This window comes from Corapipo altera, unplaced genomic scaffold, assembly GCF_003945725.1.
Source record: "Corapipo altera isolate COAL_440 unplaced genomic scaffold, ASM394572v1 96, whole genome shotgun sequence".
Classification (NCBI taxonomy): Eukaryota; Metazoa; Chordata; class Aves; order Passeriformes; family Pipridae; genus Corapipo; species Corapipo altera.
The window spans coordinates 998,507-1,016,524 of record NW_020884962.1 but is presented as its reverse complement, the minus strand read 5'-3'; the positions used below and the strand labels follow the sequence as shown (position 1 = coordinate 1,016,524).

The window sequence follows — 18,018 nt, the reverse complement described above, 5'->3', positions numbered from 1 at the left end:
GCCAGGCAGATTTGGGACACCCTCGCGCCTGGTCACGCCCCCCTGCCCTTGGCCACGCCCCCCGCCGGGCCTGGGGCGCTGCGCTGGGGTTTTTTTATCTTTAAACTCGTGACTGACGGGTGAACCGCCCAATCAGAACAGGGCTTGCCTGCGCCGCGACCAATCACCGCGCGGAGCCCGCCTTCGCCCCGCCCCCGTAGTAAGCGGAGACGAAAAGAGGCGTGGCCACTTATTTGATTGACACGCCGTGAGCCCCGCCCCCGCCAGGGGAAAGAGGCGCGGCCTCTTTGATTGACGGGCGGTTTGCCCAGTGAGCGCCACGCCGCGGGCAGCGGCGACCAATGGGAGCGCGGCCCGCGGGGAGGGGGCGTGTCCCGAGGGGCCGGGCCGAGAGCGGTTCCGCCCGCCGGGTCCCCCCGGGGCCGGGAGCGGCTCCTCCCGGGGCCGGGCCGGGGCCGGCTCCTCCCGGGGCCGGCTGAGGTGATGGCGCTGCCCGCGGGGAGGGGCCGCGGCCGCCCTTATCCGCCCGCGCAGGCCGCGCTGGGGCCGCAGATAGGGGGGGGGGGGGGCGGGGAGCGGCGGCGGGAGGAAGCGGCGCGGGGGTGGGATGGGATGGGATGGGATGGGATGGGGTGGGATGGGGTGGGATGGAGGCGGGGGCAGCCCCGGGACCCTCCGGTACCGATCTCGGGGGCTGGGGCAGGTCCCGCGGTCGCAGCTCCAGCCGGTGCCGGGGATCAGAAGGGGCCGCTCCCGGAGCAGCTCCAGCGGGTGCCGGGGCAGGTCCCGGCCCGTCCCCCGGTGCCGGTTCGGTGACTCAGCCCCGATGTGGGTCAGGGTTCCCCGGCCCTTCCCCCGCCCCGGCCGCGCCTCCCCCGGGATGTTCCCGCAGGGATTTTTAACCCTTGGGCTGCGGGGACGAACCCGGGCAGGAGCCGAACCCACCTGGCCGAGTCGGCGCCGCAGAGCCGGGAACAAAGGAATTAATAAACGAATTTTCCTCGGGAGACTCCCTGAACAGTTGGATTAATACATTAAAAAAACCCGTGTGCTGAGCCGCCACCCCCCCCATCAGCCCGGCTCTGCCACAGCCCTCGGGATTTGGTATCCAGCGTTTCCAGACACCTGGAAAGGGAGGTTGTGCTTCACAGGGAAAAAGAAATAAATCTTGGGTGAAGCAATTTTCTAATGGAAGGGGGAATAAAGTGCCAGGGCTGCACTTTTCCAAGGCCAGCACGGAGCTTTCCCCGAGTGTTTTCCACGTGCAGCTGATGGGATTTGAGGCGGCTCCCAGCAGGTTATTGGGGTGCTGGTTTCACTCTGATAATGCCGATTATTTCCATTTATAATCGTCAAGGAGCACGAGGGGAGAATGTTTCCCCGTTTTACCAAGGCAGGGGAGGCACCAAGTCGAGGCTTTTGCAAGGAAAGAACCAGAGCTCAAACCCAGGGCTCTCCTCCCTCCCTGCATCCAGAGCCGGGCAGGGAAGCTCCAACAAACTTCACTTTTGCCACTCAACAGGTCAAAGATTCCCAATTTCTGGGAACAACTTTGTGCTCAGCATCCTTTGGGAGAGTGATTAAGGGCCTGGAGGGACAGGACAAGGGGGAAGGGCTTTCAAACTGCCAGAGGGTTGGATGGGATATTGGGAAGGAATTCCTGGCTGGGAAGGTGGGGAAGGGATGGGATGGAATTCCCAGAGAAGCTGTGGCTGCCCCTGGATCCCTGGAATTGTCCAAGGCTGGGTTGGAGCAACCTGGGGCAGTGGGAGGTGTCCCTGCCCAGGGCAGGGGGTGGGAATGGATGGTCCTTTGGGTCCCTTCCCACCCAAACCATTCCAGGATTCCATGAACACGTTTTCCTGTTAAAAAGCACCTTCTCCCTCCCTCCCCCCCTTTGCATGGCCTGATTTTGGGCACAGAGAAGTTTTAACTCAGTGACTTCTCCCCAGAACCCCCTGGCTCCAAACCTCAGGCCATTCCAAACCTCCTGGTTACCCAGGGAGGGCTGGAGCCTCGGGAACAATCCTTTAATCCCCAGGGAACACACACAGAGCTGCTGCACCTCCACCTGCTTCTCCCAGGAGAGCTTCAGAACAGCCTTGAGCTGGGTTTGATTCCCTAAAACTCAGGTAAAGTCAGGCCCAGACTCCTTCCCTTTTTTCCCTGTGGTTGGTGGGAAGGGCTCTTTTCCCTGCCACGTTCCAATCCAGGTGGGACGAGCTGGGAGCGTGGCAGAACCATCTCCAGCCACCTGTGCAGCAGGTTTGGAGCTTTGTTTTGCCCTGTGTCAGCTCCTGACACGGCCAAACACAAGGAAAACTGACTCTGGATGTGGCTCTGGACCTGTCAGGATCAAACCTTTGCACCTGCAGCCACTGGGTTTCAGGTGTTTCCCGCAGGAGCTGCCGAGATTCCAGAGGGAAGGATGAAGAGGAGAAGGTGCCAACAGCTCAGCTCTTTTCCCTGAGGAAGGAGGTGCAGATTCCCAGGGAGAGGCAGCGCAGTCCAATCCCATTCCCAGCAAAAAGGAAGCTGCCATTCGGGCTGGAATTCTCGTTTTTGGAGCAAAACCCACTCAGCTTCTTGGATGAAAGTTCCAGGGAGGAGCTCAGCAGCTCAGGTGGTGCTCTGGGAAGGGACAGGCTGCAGTTGAGTCTTGTACCTTTAGTTCCTTCCACGTTTTACTCTCAAAAGAATTCAGCAGTTTTCTTCTGTTTGTTGTTTTTGTTTTGTTGGTTTTTTTTAACTTGAAAAACAAACTCGAAAAAACCCCAACAACTTTAAAAAGCTGAAAATGTTAAAAAACACCTGCTTGAAAATTCGGGGGTAAAAGGCACAGAGAGGAAATTTCTCCCAGGAAACCACTGATCCACTGGTGAAGATCAAACACAGCCTCATCCAGGGCAGGGAAGAACAGTTGTGTCCTGGCCCAAAACCACTCACAATTCCCGGTGTTTGATGAATCCATGTGTTATCCCAGACACCTGCTGATGTTCCAGCAATCCCAGAGCAGCTCCAGCCACGTCCTCCCTGCCCAGGGGAGCATTTCCAAGCAGGAAAATCCGGGTTGTGGGCCCAGCAGTGACCTCTGTGGGGCTGGGCTGAAGGAATCAATTCTACAAAGCGGTAGAAGAAGTAAAATTTCACTTTATTTAAAAATTCTTCTAATATAGAAAACGAGAAGGGGGACAGGGCCAGGCCCCTTCTCATTGCAGGGGTTCAGGTGTATTTACAGGGAGCAGGAGCAGGGGCTGGGGATCCCTGTCCTGCTCCTGGGGGCCCACAGACACTCAGGGGGACATTAAATACACACAGGGGGGGCAGGGACAGGGGGCACCGCAGCCTCTTTGCTCCCCCTTTTTCTGCACAGCCAAAAATAAAAAAAAACACCTCCCCAAGATTCCCTTCACCCCCTTGTCCATGGCAGGAACGGGGCTGGAGGGCTCAGGGAGCCCTGACATCCCTCAGTTCCCTCAGAATTTGGGAGAACTGGCTGAAATCAGAGCAGGGGAGGGGAGCAGGGGAGCTCAGGCAGCTTCAGGCCCTCGTTTATCAGGCAATTTTTTTTTGCTCCTGATGGGTTTTATTCTTATTTTATTTTGATTTGATCTCTTTTGAACTCCCCAGCCTGATCCAGGTGCCCTGGGTGGTTGGGCCTTTGCTATTCCTGCTGCAGGGAATGGGATACAAGGGGCAAAAACACATCTCCAGACTGCAGTCTCTATACATATATCAGTTTTTTTTTTACACTATCTACAACCAGGGATTAGATGGGTTAAAGTTCCTGCTACTCCTTTAAAAATACCCAGAGGAAAAAAAAACCAAACAAACCAACCAAAAAAAAAAAAAAAACCCCAAACCCCAAACCTGTACATTTCTCTAAATTACATCTTTAGAAGAATAATTTTTTTTTTTGTGTGTGTGTGTGTGTGTTTTAGAAGCTCATAAAACACTTCAGGGGTCGTTTGGTGAGAGAGAGAATTAAATGATTGGACAAGACAGGTTAGAAATTTGTTCAAATCAAGTCAAACAGACCAAGCACTTCGACAGAGTATTTTTGTAAACTTCTAGTTTTGCTGTTCAACTTTACACACTCTGGAAATGAGCAGAACTTCAGCTGAGGGCCTCGTTCTCAGCCCTGTTAACAATACAAAAGGTACTGAAAAGCAAAAAAAAAAAAAAAAAAAAAACAAACTATTAAATAATTTAATATACAAGTGTAGTTAAAAAGCTTCTGTACATTGTCACTGATGTACATGGGGCTGGAGAGATAGAAAATCACCGGGTTATGTTCAAATTTACACAGGGCTTGGAGTCCTGGGGGTGGGAAGGGGGCTCTGGAGCTGAGTTCTGGGACAGGGGGAGGGTTTTGTTGGGCTCAAAGCCAAGCCCAGGGCGATCCCAGGTGGATCCTCCTCATGTGGCAGCACATGGATCCTGCCCCAAACCCCTGAGATCAGCACCAGCCTTCCCTCCAGTCCTTCCTTCCCTCTCCCCTTCCTTTTTTGTTCCAGCCTGGATCAACCCACCCCCCCCAAGGACCAGGAGAAGCCACCCTGGGAATTGTCACTGGGAATTTGTGTCCCTGCCCCCCCCATCTCCAGCTCTGGGGGTCCCTGAGCAGCACGAGGAGGTTGGGAAATGAGCCTTCCCCAACAGGCACTGCTGGACATCTCCCTGCAAGAGGCTTTTTTTTCCCCCCAAGGCTCAGCCCCAGCTCTCTGGGGTCAGGGTTTTGTCAATCCTGCCCTACAGGAGCAGCACTTTGACTCTGCCAACATTTCAAGCCCTGGCTGCCCCATCCCTGGAAAGGTTTAAGCCCAGTTTGGAGCAGCCTGGTCTAGTGGAAGGTGTCCCTGCCCGTGGCAGGGGGTGGGAATGGGATGATCTTTAAGGATCCTGACCCACCCTGGGAATCTGCTCCTGAAATTAAAAGCCAATTTATGAAGAGCTGAGATTAAAGTGAATCACAGAATATTCTGAGCTGGAAGGGACCCAGTTCCTGACAGCCTCAGGTTGGATGGACAGACAGACAAGAGGGTGCCTGGAGCCCCTGCCTGGGGCTGGGTTCCCAAGCCCCTCTTTTCCAGTTGCTCCTCGTTCAGGAGCTCAGGGCACTGCCAAGGGCAGGGAAAAGCATTTGGGGGCTTAAAAACTGAGTTGTTGCAACTCAGTGACTTCCAGAGGGGAGGAAAAAAATGGGAGATCCTGCTTCCCATCCAAGGGAAAGGCAGAGCAGTCCATGGGGCATCAATATTCCCAAGGGGGGATCGCTCCTGACCCCAGTCCCAGCACAGGGTGGGTGCTGAGCTCCTGGGGGGGGTTCTGTCTCCACAAGTGCAGCAGTGGGACCCCAAAACTCATCCCAAACTGGGGCCCCACTGGCCTGGAGCTCCCATGGGAATGCCTTGGGATTCAGAGCCTCAGGCACACCCCAGGAGCTGGATCCTCCCCGGACTGGGGCCTCTGGATCACACATTTCTTTCCCACTTTTTGAGTTTAAACAGCCCTGAGGGTTTTCCTTGCAATGCCAGGGACAAGATTCCCTGCCTGGGGTGGTGTCAAGGCCACGTTTTCCCCTTTGGAGATTTAACAAGGCCTAAACCACACCAGAGCCAAAGGTCTGGGATCAGGATCTCCATGGGAGAGCAACCACAAAATCCTGCTTTGGTGACTGCACAAAACCCTGTCCCTGGAATGTCCTTCAGAGGGGAAAACTGAAGGGTTTGGGTTGCAAAAAAACCACCTCTGAGCTGCTGAGAGAGAGAGGGGATGGGAACTGGGAAGGAAAAATGAGCCCTGGGGGCTGAAGTGAGATGATTTTAAGGTCCCTTCCAACCCATCTGGGACTGAAGAAAAGGTTTAGGGGGTCAGTTCCCTCTCTGACTGAATCACTGAGAGCCCTACACGTTCCTCTGCCCTCCCCTGTTCAAGCTGGGAGATGAATATCCAGAGCTACCAACGGAGAAAAACACCTTTATTCAACCCCAGGAACCTCCCTGGCAAAACCTGGAATTAACTCCTCCCAGCTCTCTGCAGGCCCAACCTGTGTCCTGGTCTGAGGCTGCAGAGGCACAGGGAGGGAGAACTCACAGCTGCAGAGTCCAGAAAACTGAGCTAGAACAGGGAATCTCACCTGGGAAAGCCTGGAAACTGGGCAGTTTTGCCCAGGGCAAGACTGTAGGTTTATGTTAAGCCTCTGGCTTAGGTTGGGTCTGGGTTTAACCACCTGGTTTAACTCTGTAAATCCTTAAGGCACAGGTGCCTTCACTGCCAGGCTGCAGCAAAGATGCAAAAGGCTGGTTTTTGTCCCAGCTGTTTGGCCCATGAAGGGATCAGACAGGAGGAGAGGAACGTTCCTGCTTCCACAAAACCCACAAAGCCACGGAGAGAGCTGTGGTTCTGGGCCAGGGAGAGGGAAGGGAGGCCCTCACAGGGACACAGTGGTGGCTCTTTGTCCCACTCTGGTGGGACCTGCCCTGGGACACCAAAACCTGCCCCAGCTCCTCCTTCCCCAACAACAGCACAAAAAAAAAACCCCAGGAGAATTCCACCTCAGAAACTACACTGGGAACTTCAGGGCACCCCAAAATCCATCATGATTTCACCCCCATCACCCCCAGGGAGGGCACAAGAGCAGGATCACACTCCAGGGGAAGGGGGGAGTGGATCCAACGTGGATCCAAGTCGAGTCCTCTTCGCTTCCCGGGAGCTCCCAACCAGGAGGGATCTGAACAGAGTGAAGGAACACGAGTCCTTTGGACTAAAAACCTCAATTCTCAGCCAGAGGGGGAGCAGCTCAAACCAGCAGCTCTACACACACACACACACACACACCAGGACATTCCCACCTGGAAGGAGCAGCTCCTGCTGCCCTTCCCACCAAGGGCTCCTCTTGTCCTTCTGCCACCTCTCTCCTGCCACCCCTCTCCTAGCAAGGCCTCCCTCCCAGAGGAATCTGCTGCCTTTTCATGGAAGAAAAGGGTTTTGCATGGATTTTTTTTTTTTTTTTTGTGTGTGTGTGTGTTTTTTCTCCTTTTGTTGTTGGTTTTTTTTTTGTTTGTTTGTTTGTTTTTTTGGCTTTGTTTGGTGGAGGTTTGTCCTGAATAGTTACTGTGGTTCACAGGAGGCTGGCCAGGCTGGTGGTGGGGCCGTTCTGGGCCTGGAACTGCACGGGGGGGGGTCCATCTGTCCACTGCAAGAAGAACACACACCGTGAAATTCCCGGGAAAAGCCTCCCTGGGAAAAGCAGGACTGGCCACCCAGAGCTTCCTTGAAACTTGGGGGATCCCACGTTTCACCCCCCACACGCCAGGTTTGGGTTTTCCACATCCCTGGAACTGGTGTTTCTTTGGGAGCCCCTCCACACAGCCACCATTCCCAACCCAGGGGAAGCAATTCCTGCTCTTCCCAGGACAAACTGGACCCCTGAACACAGGAAAGCACAAGCAGGGACCCACCTGGACGTGCCAGAGGCTCCCAGGGCAAGGCAAAGGGGGCTCATTTCGTTGCTTATCTCCCCTTGGCCAAAAATCTTCCAAAATTGGGTATTTATTTCTTAATCCTTTTTTCCCCCCCCCCCAGGTTTTTAATCCAGGGCATCTCTGTGCCTGGCTCAGGATGGATGGGGGCTCAGGGAGGGAGGGATGGAGGCACCTGGCTCTGGGATCCCCCAAAACTGCTGCTCACAAACCCCGTGACCCTCAAAGCTCTCAGGCTCCCCCCCTGTGAGCAAAGCCAGCAAACTGCACCTCCCCACTGGCCTTTCCCTCTCCTTTTCCTGCCAAAAGATGTCCAGTTCCTCACATCCCACCTTCCCCCTTGGATGTTCTCTCAGTTATTTCACAACAGAATCACCTCCTGCTGTTGCTGAGGGAACTATTCTACATTTTTAAACCTGTGTTAAAATGCTTCTGACAGGAAAAACAGATAAATAAGATGGATATTTATAGATAAATAGGGGGAGGAAAAAACCCCACTTGGGAATGCTGAAGTCCCAGTGCAAACTGCCTGGGACTGGGTTTCCAAGCCCCTCTTTTCCAGTTGCTCCTCGTTCAGGAGCTCAGGGCACTGCCAAGGGCAGGGAAAAGCATTTGGGGGCTTAAAAACTGAGTTGTTGCAACTCAGTGACTTCCAGAAGGGGAGGAAAACCCCACCTGGGAATGCTGAGGTCCCAGTGCAAACTGCCCTTTGAGCTGTGTCCAGCAAAGCATTCCCAGGACAGGGCAGAGGGGATGGCCCAGAGCCTCCAATTAAGTTTAGATCAAAAGCAACAGCTGTCCCCCAAAACAAGAGGCCACTTGATCACATCCAATGGCCACAAAAGCCACTTCAAAAACCAAACAGGAGCTCTGGGGTGGCAAGAAAACACCTGTGAGAAGCAAAGCCCAGAGCCACCAACCAACCTGCAGGAGAATGAACTCTCTGGGTCACTTCTCCTGCTGTCGGTGCCACCAACCAACCCTCACAAAAAAATCACTTTTTGTCCATTTTCCTGCTCTCAGAGCAGTTTAAACTGCAGGGAGTTGACTGAATTTTGGGGAGCTGAGTGGGAAGGGGGCAGGGGGAGGCAGGGGTTGTGCCCTCACCGTGATCAGGTTGTGCTCAGGGAGGCTGCAGGCCTCGATGTGGTCCTGGAGCAGCTGCTGGGAGAAGTTCTGGTGCATCTGAGCTGCCTCGTGAGCATCCATGGCATTCCCACAGGCCTTGTTGAGGTCTGCAAGACACCAGGGGAAAGAAATAACCCCACTGCTTTGCACCCCAGTGCCAAGGGAGCAGCTCCCTTTATCCCCAAACACCGATCCCTGGGTGGGATGGGGATCATTCCAACACCAAATCACATCGTTCCAGAGCAAAAACCTCCCGAGGAAACCCCAACCCTTCCCTTTGCCAGCAGGATTTGCTGCTGTTTCAGCTTCCAGCTATCCAAAGGAACATCAAAGTAGCCCTACAAGGAGGAAGGAAACTCCTGACACCACTGGAAGCCCCTGAGCAGCCTGGGCTGGGATTTTTTGCCTTCCAGCCCCATCTAGTGGGACCGGGACAGACTCGCTGCTTCCACCACACACATTCCAGGGACCAAGCATCCATCCTGGCCTTGGACACTCCCAGGGATGGGGCAGCCACAGCTTCTCTGGGAAATTCATCCCAGCCCCTCCCCACCCTCACAGGGGGAATTCCTTCCCAATATCCCATCTATCCCTCTGGCAGTGGGAAGCCATTCCCTGTGTCCTGTCCCTCCATCCCTTGTCCCCAGTCCCTCTCCAGCTCTCCTGGAGCCCCTTTAGGCTCTGCAAGGGGCTCTCAGCTCTCCCTGGATCCTTCTCTTCTCCAGGAGAACCCCCCCAGCTCTCCCAGCCTGGCTCCAGAGCAGAGGGGACTCTGGGTTATCCCATTCCACCTCTGGGCATTCCCAGCCATCCCCAGGAAGGCTCTTTTCCCCCTCACCTCTGAGCAGGGCTGAGGACCAGAGCTGCACAGACATGTCTGGGATCTTGCTGGCCAACTGCATGGCTGGGACCACCATGTTGTTGCTTTCCTGGGGGAGAGCAGAGGGCAAAGCAAACAAAATAAACGGGATATTTGGGATTTTTTTCCCCCCCTTGCAAACACACAGGTGTCAAATCTGCCAGGAAAAATTTGCCTCCTTTAACTCGTGCCACGTTCTGTCACTCCCAGCTGGGAGCCTTTGATGGGACAACCCCCCCCTCAAAAACTCATCCCAGAGCTGCCTGGGATTTGCTCCATCCTGGGAATTCCAGTGCAGCACAGCAGAAATATTCCCTGTGCTCCAGCACAACGGTCAGATTTCAGGATTGTATCCACAATTCCTCCCTGGACAATCCAGTGGAATGATACAACTTGTCCTTTTCCAGCCCCTTTTCCTCAGGCACTTCAAACACCTGATTAAAGTTATTAAACGTGCAAATCCCAGATCCAAGGCAATAAACTGCCAACTTTTTGTGGGATAGTAATAAAAAAAAATGCTCTAAGGTTTATTTCTCACCCTGTGGTTGCCCAGCACGTAGAAGATGTGCCCCAGCAGCACCAGGGAACAGGCTGTGAGTCGGTTCAGATCCTCTGCATTGGACATCTTCAGGGTCTCCCTCAGGAACCTCCTGGAAAACAGGGAAAAAAAGGGGGTTGGACAACATCCCTTCCCTCCCAGCAGAGAAAAAACATCCTTGGAAAGCTGAATCAAGAGCTGAATTAACTGGAAAACATCAGGAGTCGGGAATGAACGTTGCTGCAGGTGATCTTAAAGCACTGAATTCCCAAAGCTCGGCTGCCACTTGGCAAAAAAGGCTGTGGCAGAGCTCCCCCCTTTGGAAAACTGCACCAAGGACAGGAGATTCCAAAGGATCCCACAGGAAAGAGAGCCGGATTTTCAGTGGGACAGACCCAACACAGGCTGAAGTACATCAAAACTACTTTAAAACTTCAGAAAGGGGGGGAAAAACATGCAATAAATGATGGAAAAGCACAACCCTTAACTAAATTTCCTGGGAGGGAGTTGGGAATTCAGCTGATAGCTCCAACTCCGAGAGGCTTGGGGTTCTCCATGAGTTCTGGGTTCAGTTTTTGTGGGATGGGTGGGCAGGGATTAGGGGAAAAGAGGAATTAATCCAGCTTTTTGGGATCGAAGTGGAAACCCCGAGGCCTCACTTCTGCCTCTTCTCCCTGTGGGTTTCTCCTGCTTGATTCAGGGGAGGAACAGCAGGAAGCTGCTGGGTTTGGATCCCCAAGGGATTTGTACTCACTTTGCCTCGTTGTATCTTCCCTGGAAGAAGGAGAAGAGCCCTCGGATGTAAAAAGCTGCAGCTCGGAGACAGTGGGAGCTGGGGAGGAAAACACAGGTTGGGATCTCAGCCCGGGGCAGGGATCAGGGAATTCCACATGGATTGCTGGGAATTCCCCCCCCCCCCCCCCAAAAAAAAAAAAATCCATTTTCCCAACTCATTATTACACTTCAGGTCAGAACTTCTGCCTTGGAAATGAGTGGAGTGTTCTGCTCCCTCTTCCAAACCCTGCCACAAATCCCCCGTTCCCGTCCCCGGAGCCGCCGGAATTCTCACCTCACAGGGAAATTGTGGTCTGGATTTATCCTTTCCAACAGGCTGTAGAGCTGCAGAGTGGGAGAGGAGAGGGAATAATCAGCATTTCTCACACGCACCCCAACAGAAAGTGCTTTTTTTTGAAGTGTAAGTCGAACCAGAAGGGTGCAAATCATCCCAAACACACCCGAGTTCCCTCCCTCCGGTGGGATCAGGGCACACACACTCCAACCTTTGGAGTTTTCATGCCTGTTTTGATCCCCAAAATCAAGTTTTGGATAAAATATCCTCCCTCAGACCTCGGGGGATTTTCTGGACAATGATTTTACTCCCCCAGGAAACTTGTGGCTGTTGTGTCTCAGCTGTCCCATAACCCCAAACCAGTGCTGGGTCAGACCTGGTGTTAGATTCCAACCAGAATTCCACTCAGCCAAGGAAAAAAATGGTCCATTTTTAATTATCATTTTTCTCTCTCTCTCTCTGAGCCTCTTCCCCCCTCCCCAAAAGTCCTTTTGTGGGTTGTGGCAAAGTTCACGTGGAGCCTCTTCACCAGACTCCTGCAAACACACCTCTGAGGGCCCCTCACACCCCTGAGAGGGTGGAAATGGGGGATTTTGGGGGGAAATTTGGGGACTGGGAACGGCCTCAGGGTGAAGCCAAAGGAACACAACACCTGCAGGGACCTGTTTGTGGCTGCCCAGTTATTGATGGAACCTCCCCAAACCCCAGAGCAGAGGGACAGGGGGAGCCAAAAGGTGGGGTGGGGGAAGGTGGGAGTAAAGCCACGATTCCCATGGGAAGCTGGGAAGAATCCTGGGGATGAGCCAGAATTCTGGGGATGAGCCAGAATTCTGGGGATGAGCCAGAATTCTGGGGATGAGCCAGAATTCTGGGGATGAGCCAGAACACCCTGATCCAGAACACCCTGATCCAGAACACCCTGATCCAGAACACCCTGATCCAGAACACCCTGATCCAGAACACCCTGATCCAGCTGATTCCTCTCCAACTGCCTGGTGAAGGAGCTGCTGCCAGGCAAGGCTCCCACTGCAAAAACACCCAGGGAAAAGCAGAATTCCAAGGCCAGGAGGGGTTTTCCCTGCAGGGAAGGTGGTTCTGGGGGCAGGCAGGGCCCATTTACCTCCTGGTGCCTGTTGCCCTCCCGGATGTACACGCTGGCCAAGTTGGTGACAATAAATGCCCAGAGCTCCTGATGTGTCGTGAGCTGGGAGGGACAGAACAACAACAGCACAGTCACAAATTCCACATGTTCCAGAGCTTCCCCTGGCATCTGCTCATCCCATAAAAATCCCACGTTTTACACCTGATGTTGTGAGGCTGCAAAACCCTCCAGACTGGGAGCACAGGACAAATTAAGAGAGCAGTGAAGCTAAATACAGATTATTGCCAGGTTTCCCTTCCGACCTCGCTGTTCCCACACAATTCCAACAGTCCCACTCCCACCTGGAGCATCCACAGGAAAGCCTGGGAACAGAAATCTCACCCTCAGTGCTGTAGTGAATTGTGCTTCTGCATTGTCCATGCAGTTAACAGAGATGCAGTAGAGGCCCTGGAGGAGAAGAAATGTAAATTATGATCCTCACAGTGAAGAAAGGCACCCCCCAAACCCACAGAAATCCCGGGATATCGGCAGGGAAAAGCCACCAACAAGCCCTGGATGTGCTTGGCTCTGGGAAAAACAAGGAATTCTTACAGAAAGCCCTTTAAAATAAGTTCATTCACGTGAATAAAGCTTTATTTAGCTGAGGAAACCTTCATAAATGTCACACAATGCTCAAAATTTCCTACGTGACAATTCCCATAAAAAACCATCTCCAGCTGTTTTAAACCTCCTGAATTTACCTCACTGACTATTTGTGATACAAAATCCAATACAAATCTTTTTCCAGAAAACCTGTGGATTCCTCATCCCTGGAAGTGTCCAAGGCCAGGCTGGAGCAACCTGGGATAGCAGGAGGTGGGATGGGATGGGATGGGATTTAAGGTCCTTCCAAACCAAACCCACTCCAGGATTCCCCAACACTTATTTCCAAAGGGTTTTAAAAGCCTCTGACACGTGGGAATCTCACCAGGGGTGAGTCCCCACAGGAAAGGATTCCTGCTCCTCCATTCCCTGCCTGCCCTGAGTTCCTGGGGATGAGCAGGAGAGCGGGATCTGGTGCTTCCAGGAGCTCCCAGGGCTAATTCCAGGCACTCACCAGGAGCGTGTGGAGCTGGGCAGCGTGGTTGGAGAAGAGCCTGGGTGACTGCTGGCACAGCTGGCACACCTGGGAGATCTGGGACAAGCACAGAGAAGCACATTTTAGGACGCTTTCCCTCCATTTCCTGCTCCAAATCCACCTCCTCCCACCCCCACGTGTCTCCAGGTTTCAGGGATTATTCCAAGGATCCCAAATTACGCTCCTGGGTAAAAGCTGGAGGCTGGATGTGCCCCCAGCCCAGGGACAGGCACTGCCCCACCATTCCAACTGCTTTGGAATGGTTTGCTCCAGCAGCTCCACCACCTGCAAACCAAGTCACAGATCCCTCCTGACAGACCCCAAACCTGAAATTCTGCAGAAAAACTGGGATAAAAATATTCCAGGGAACGGGCCAGGAGCAATGACCAGTTCTGAACCTCCCTGCTTGGGATGATCCAGCACCTCCCATCAACAGGATGAGCAGGATTTGAAAATGACTGGAAAAATGGGAAAAGGCTCAGTCCTTTCTTGCACTAAAGAACACAAACCCTCCCTTGCTCTCCTTCCACTGTGCAGGAGGAAAGGACAGAAAGGCAGGAAGCCTGAAAGCTGGGAAATGCTTGGACAAGGAAGAGGAAGGAGCCACTCTGGGAAGGGGAAGGACACCCAGTCAGGCTGTAAATACAGCAGGAGGGTGTCAGCTGCACCATCAACCACTGCTCAACTCCAAAGTGTCCTGAAAATATTGCAGAGGAGCCAATCCCACAGCTCCTGAGCTCCATCCATCCATCCTGGCTGTATCCATCAATAACTCAGCAGGAATTCCTGTCTGAGCCCAAATATCTCCCCCCAAACTGAAATTCTCATATTTTAAAGGCCACCCCCATCCCAGGGAATGCTGGAATCCCACCCCACCCTCACCTCCTGCAGGGCTGTGGCTTTGTGTCCCGTGACCAGCCGGCACATGATGATGTGTTCCAACAAAATCACTTGGAATGAGGACAGGATGGGGCTGCAGTCCAGCACTGGAGAGGGAGGGAAAGGAGCACAGCAAGTGGAGTCACCTCAGGAATCTACAACCCAGTTCACTGAGTCACAGCAACACCCCCCAAAACTCGATATTTTAACAGTAAAAATCTTATTCACAATATTGTTACTGACAATAAACAAACTACTAATTTTTGTACTCAAAGCAATCAGCTAAAAGAATAATAGTGGAAGCAGTGAAACAAACAGTGGGAACAAACAGTGGGAAAAGTTGTTATTCTCAGTAGTATTTCTGTATTTAAAGCAACCACCCAGCCTTAAAACAGAACAAAAGTCTCAGTCTGGTCTTTGACTGACCAGGGAGCCAAAAAAGGCTGTGTTTGGTTTAAATTAGCAACAAATACTGCAGTTTTGCAGCATCAGCTGAATTCCAAGCCTTCTCCTTACTTTTTAGCTTCTCCAGCTGCATGAGGGCTTTGTCTGTGTACTTCTGGGCCTTCTCCAGGTACCCTGCCTGCATGGAATGCATCACTGTCACCTGCAGGGAGACACAGCACGGCTCACTCACCTCCCTCAGCCTTCCCAGGAGCACTGGGATGCGATTCCCAGACAAACTGGGCACCTCCCAGTCTCTGGAAGTGTCCAAGGGCAGGCTGGAGCAGCCTGGGACAGCAGGAGGGGTCCCTGCACTGGATGAGCTTTAAGGTCCTTCCAACCCAAACTGTTCCAGGATTATCTGAAAATTCCTCTGTGCCAAGAGGGAAGGGCTGGCAGCTCCCACGAGGCCTGGGAGTCCTCACAACTGAGCTTTTTTAGCTCACTCTTGACAAAATTTAGGATTTTGAGTCACGTTCAAGAAGTGGAACGACCAGTTCCAGAGACCTGGAGTCCAACTGTCACAACACTGGTAAAAACTGAGCCAAGGTGGCTCCTCTTCCACAAATTAATCTCTTTTTTCTTTGAGTTGGATATTAATAGAGTTTAATTTCAGTTTTTGGGCTTCTTTCCCCTCTTTTCCCCACACTGGTGGTGCCAGGGATGCCGTGGGCAGGATCCAGCTGCTCGTGCAGCACTGAGATCCACCCCAGCAGTTTTTACCCAAGCCCTCATTAATTTAGCAACTAATTAGCAAGCAGAGCTCTCACCAGGTAGACCAGCACACACATGTGCTCCTTGGGCAGCCAGTGGAAGAGGTCAGCGGGGTTGCTGGGCAGGATCTCGTCGTCGTGGAGCGTGGAGATGGTCTGGATGCACTGCTGGAGCTGCTTCAGGCAGGGCTTCACGCTCTTCACCTGGCAAAGCACACATTCCAGAGGCACCATTCCGGGGGGGAAAACCTCCCAGGGGACAAATAACCCCCCTCCACCGAGTCAGGGAATTACTTTGTGCCCAAAGTGTAACAGGGACTGTTTCCAGGATGAGCAACACTCTGCCATTTGTGGGGGAAAATCTGAGCAAAGCGTTTCCCAAAATTACAGTTTTTTGGCTGGTGGGTGTTACTTCCCCCCCAGCAGCACAACATGGAAGCAAGAGAGGCCAAAGAGTCCAAAAACATCCCAGAAAACCTTCCCTGGAGGAAGAAATTCAAGTAATTTTTCCCCCTGGTTTCCCTTGTGACGAAAATCGACAGAAATTCAGTTTTGTTCCCCAAAACCCCCCCCCCCAGAGGTGTTTGTGGAAGCAGTGCTGCTCTTCCCAGCATTTCCCTGGGATCTCCCACCTACCTGCCCAGCATCCAGGTAGTGTGTGACCTGCAGGACCAGGAAGAACACCCGCAGGGATTCCTTCTGGATGGGGTTCCCCTGCCAGTTCTCCACGATCTGCCCGCACAGGGTCAGCAGAGGGTGAACCTCCTGCAGCTTCCGCTCCATCAGGAGCAGCTGCAATTCCAGAGGGAAAAGAAGGAAAACCGTGGCTTTGGTGAGGAACAGCTTGAACCACAGCACTGGGAGGAAGTGGGGTGGGATTCCCAGGGAAGCTGTGGCTGCCCCATCCCTGGAATTTTCCAAGGGCAGGCTGGAGAAATCCGGGATAGTGGGAGGTGTCCCTGCCCGTGGCACTGGATGGGCTTTGAGCCCCTTCCAACCCAAACCATTCCAGGATTCTCATTCCAGGCACATTCATCTCATTGCAAGAGCCCTTTCCCACAGCCACAGCTTCCCCTCCCTCCACTGACAGTTTCCAACCATCCTTTTCCAACTTCCAACCATCCTTTTCCCACTTCCAATCATCCTTTTCCCTCCCAGAAATCCTTTCACCATTCCCAGTTATCCTTTTCCCTCCCAGAAATCCTTTCACAATTCCCAGTTATCCTTTTCCCTCCCAGAAATCCTTTCACAATTCCCAGTTATCCTTTTCCCTCCCAGAAATCCTTTTACAATCCTTTTACAATTCCCAGTTATCCTTTTCCCTCCCAGAAAATCACGTCACACTTGAGGAGGAAAAAAAAAAACCCCTCAAACCTATTCCTGAGGATTCCACACCAATCCTGCAGACTCAAAGCTTATCCCAAATATATTTTAGTGCCCTGCTTGCTCACAGGGCAAACAAGAAGATAAAAAAGCACAAAAAGGCACACAAGGCACCTTAAAAAATCAGTTTATGGCCAGGCAAGTCTTGTTCATTTGCTCTGGAACTTGCATTAAACGAGTGAAGAGGTTATTTAAAAGAACATCCAACTCACCATCCCCTTGCTGAGCAGGAACAACGCTCTGGAATGGAACAAAACAAAGTTATGCTCACAGAGAGTTGCTCAAACCACAATTACATATTAAAAAATAAAGAGGAAAAAATAAGGATTTGCTTTTCTCCCCCCCTGAAGAGCAGAAGGAAAAGAGTATTAAGGGACCTGGCACAGGAAACCCATTTCAAAGTGATGTGGAAAAGGTCAATTAGAGCTGCAGGAATCAGAATTCCAGCCTCAGCTTTGGATCCCAGCTTTGGGCAGTTCCAGCTCCAAAAGTTTCTGAGCTCAAACCAGACAGAATTCAGTTTAAAAAGCCCCTCCAGAGTCTTGAAAGGACATGATTGGGTTTAATGGTTTTACTGGTGTGGTGGAAGGTTAGAACTGGAGGATCTTTAAGGCCCTTCCAACCCAAACCACTCTGGGATTCCGTGAGCAGGGAAAGGAAAGAGCTGGAAAAAAAAACCCCCAGAGCTGGAGAAACCAACTCAGAAACGTGATTTCTAAGTGGATTTTAGTGGCAAACCAACAGCTTTAAATAAAACCCAGAACAGCTCTAAATAAAAAGCAGAGGAAAGCGGGATATTTTCCATGGGGAGGGAGGGGATCCCAGGGATCTCACCTGGTGTACTCGGATCCCACCACCCTGGCATACTCTGCTCCCACTCCCAGCAGGTCACAGGCAGACACCAAGTCCTTCTCCAGGGTGTGGAGTTGCTGGAATGACAAAAAAAACCACCCAAAAGGTCGGTGTTTGCTCCATGAAACCCATTCCTGAGCTCTCCCAGTGTCACTATCCCTGTGCTTTCCATGTGCCAAAACATAAACCCCCAGACTTGACAGTCACACTTCATAATTTACTTATACATTCAATTTCCATGTATTTTTATATATATATTTATTTTATACACACTTGTGAGCATATCCCACAACAGGAATTCAATTTATATATATTTTTATATAAATACACTCATATATATATATACATTTATTTTGTACACACTTGGGAGCATAGTCCAGAACAGGAACAGTAATTTTCCCTGGACACCTTTCACCTGCTCCTTTTCCCCCTCCCACATCTCCCAAGGCA

The 18,018-nt window shown here is 52.2% G+C and overlaps 1 protein-coding gene across 1 annotated transcript; it reads right to left on the bottom strand.

Moving 5' to 3' along the window:
- Window positions 1–3,989: 3,989 nt before the first annotated feature.
- Window positions 3,990–17,941, bottom strand: MAU2 (MAU2 sister chromatid cohesion factor). The gene is made up of 16 exons (XM_027664208.1): window positions 17,928–17,941; window positions 17,551–17,763; window positions 16,929–16,956; window positions 15,970–16,125; window positions 15,391–15,537; window positions 14,693–14,783; window positions 14,180–14,283; window positions 13,277–13,354; window positions 12,562–12,627; window positions 12,199–12,282; window positions 11,079–11,128; window positions 10,764–10,841; window positions 10,010–10,121; window positions 9,451–9,541; window positions 8,592–8,719; window positions 3,990–7,198 (listed from the first exon to the last, which is right to left on the bottom strand). The coding sequence occupies exons 1-16, from the start codon at window positions 17,939–17,941 to the stop codon at window positions 7,124–7,126; spliced, it is 1,515 nt and encodes a 504-aa protein (XP_027520009.1). The 3' UTR covers window positions 3,990–7,123.
- Between the last annotated feature and the right edge of the window lie 77 nt (window positions 17,942–18,018).

Excerpts from the sequence above, each read along its gene's own strand:
- MAU2 (XM_027664208.1), bottom strand. Across the intron at positions 14,284-14,692 it reads GCAGCTGGAGAAGCTAAAAA|TGCTGGACTGCAGCCCCATC; the intron begins GTAAGGAGAAGG and ends CTCCCTCTCCAG. Across the intron at positions 9,542-10,009 it reads ACGTGCTGGGCAACCACAGG|GAAAGCAACAACATGGTGGT; the intron begins GTGAGAAATAAA and ends GCTCTCCCCCAG.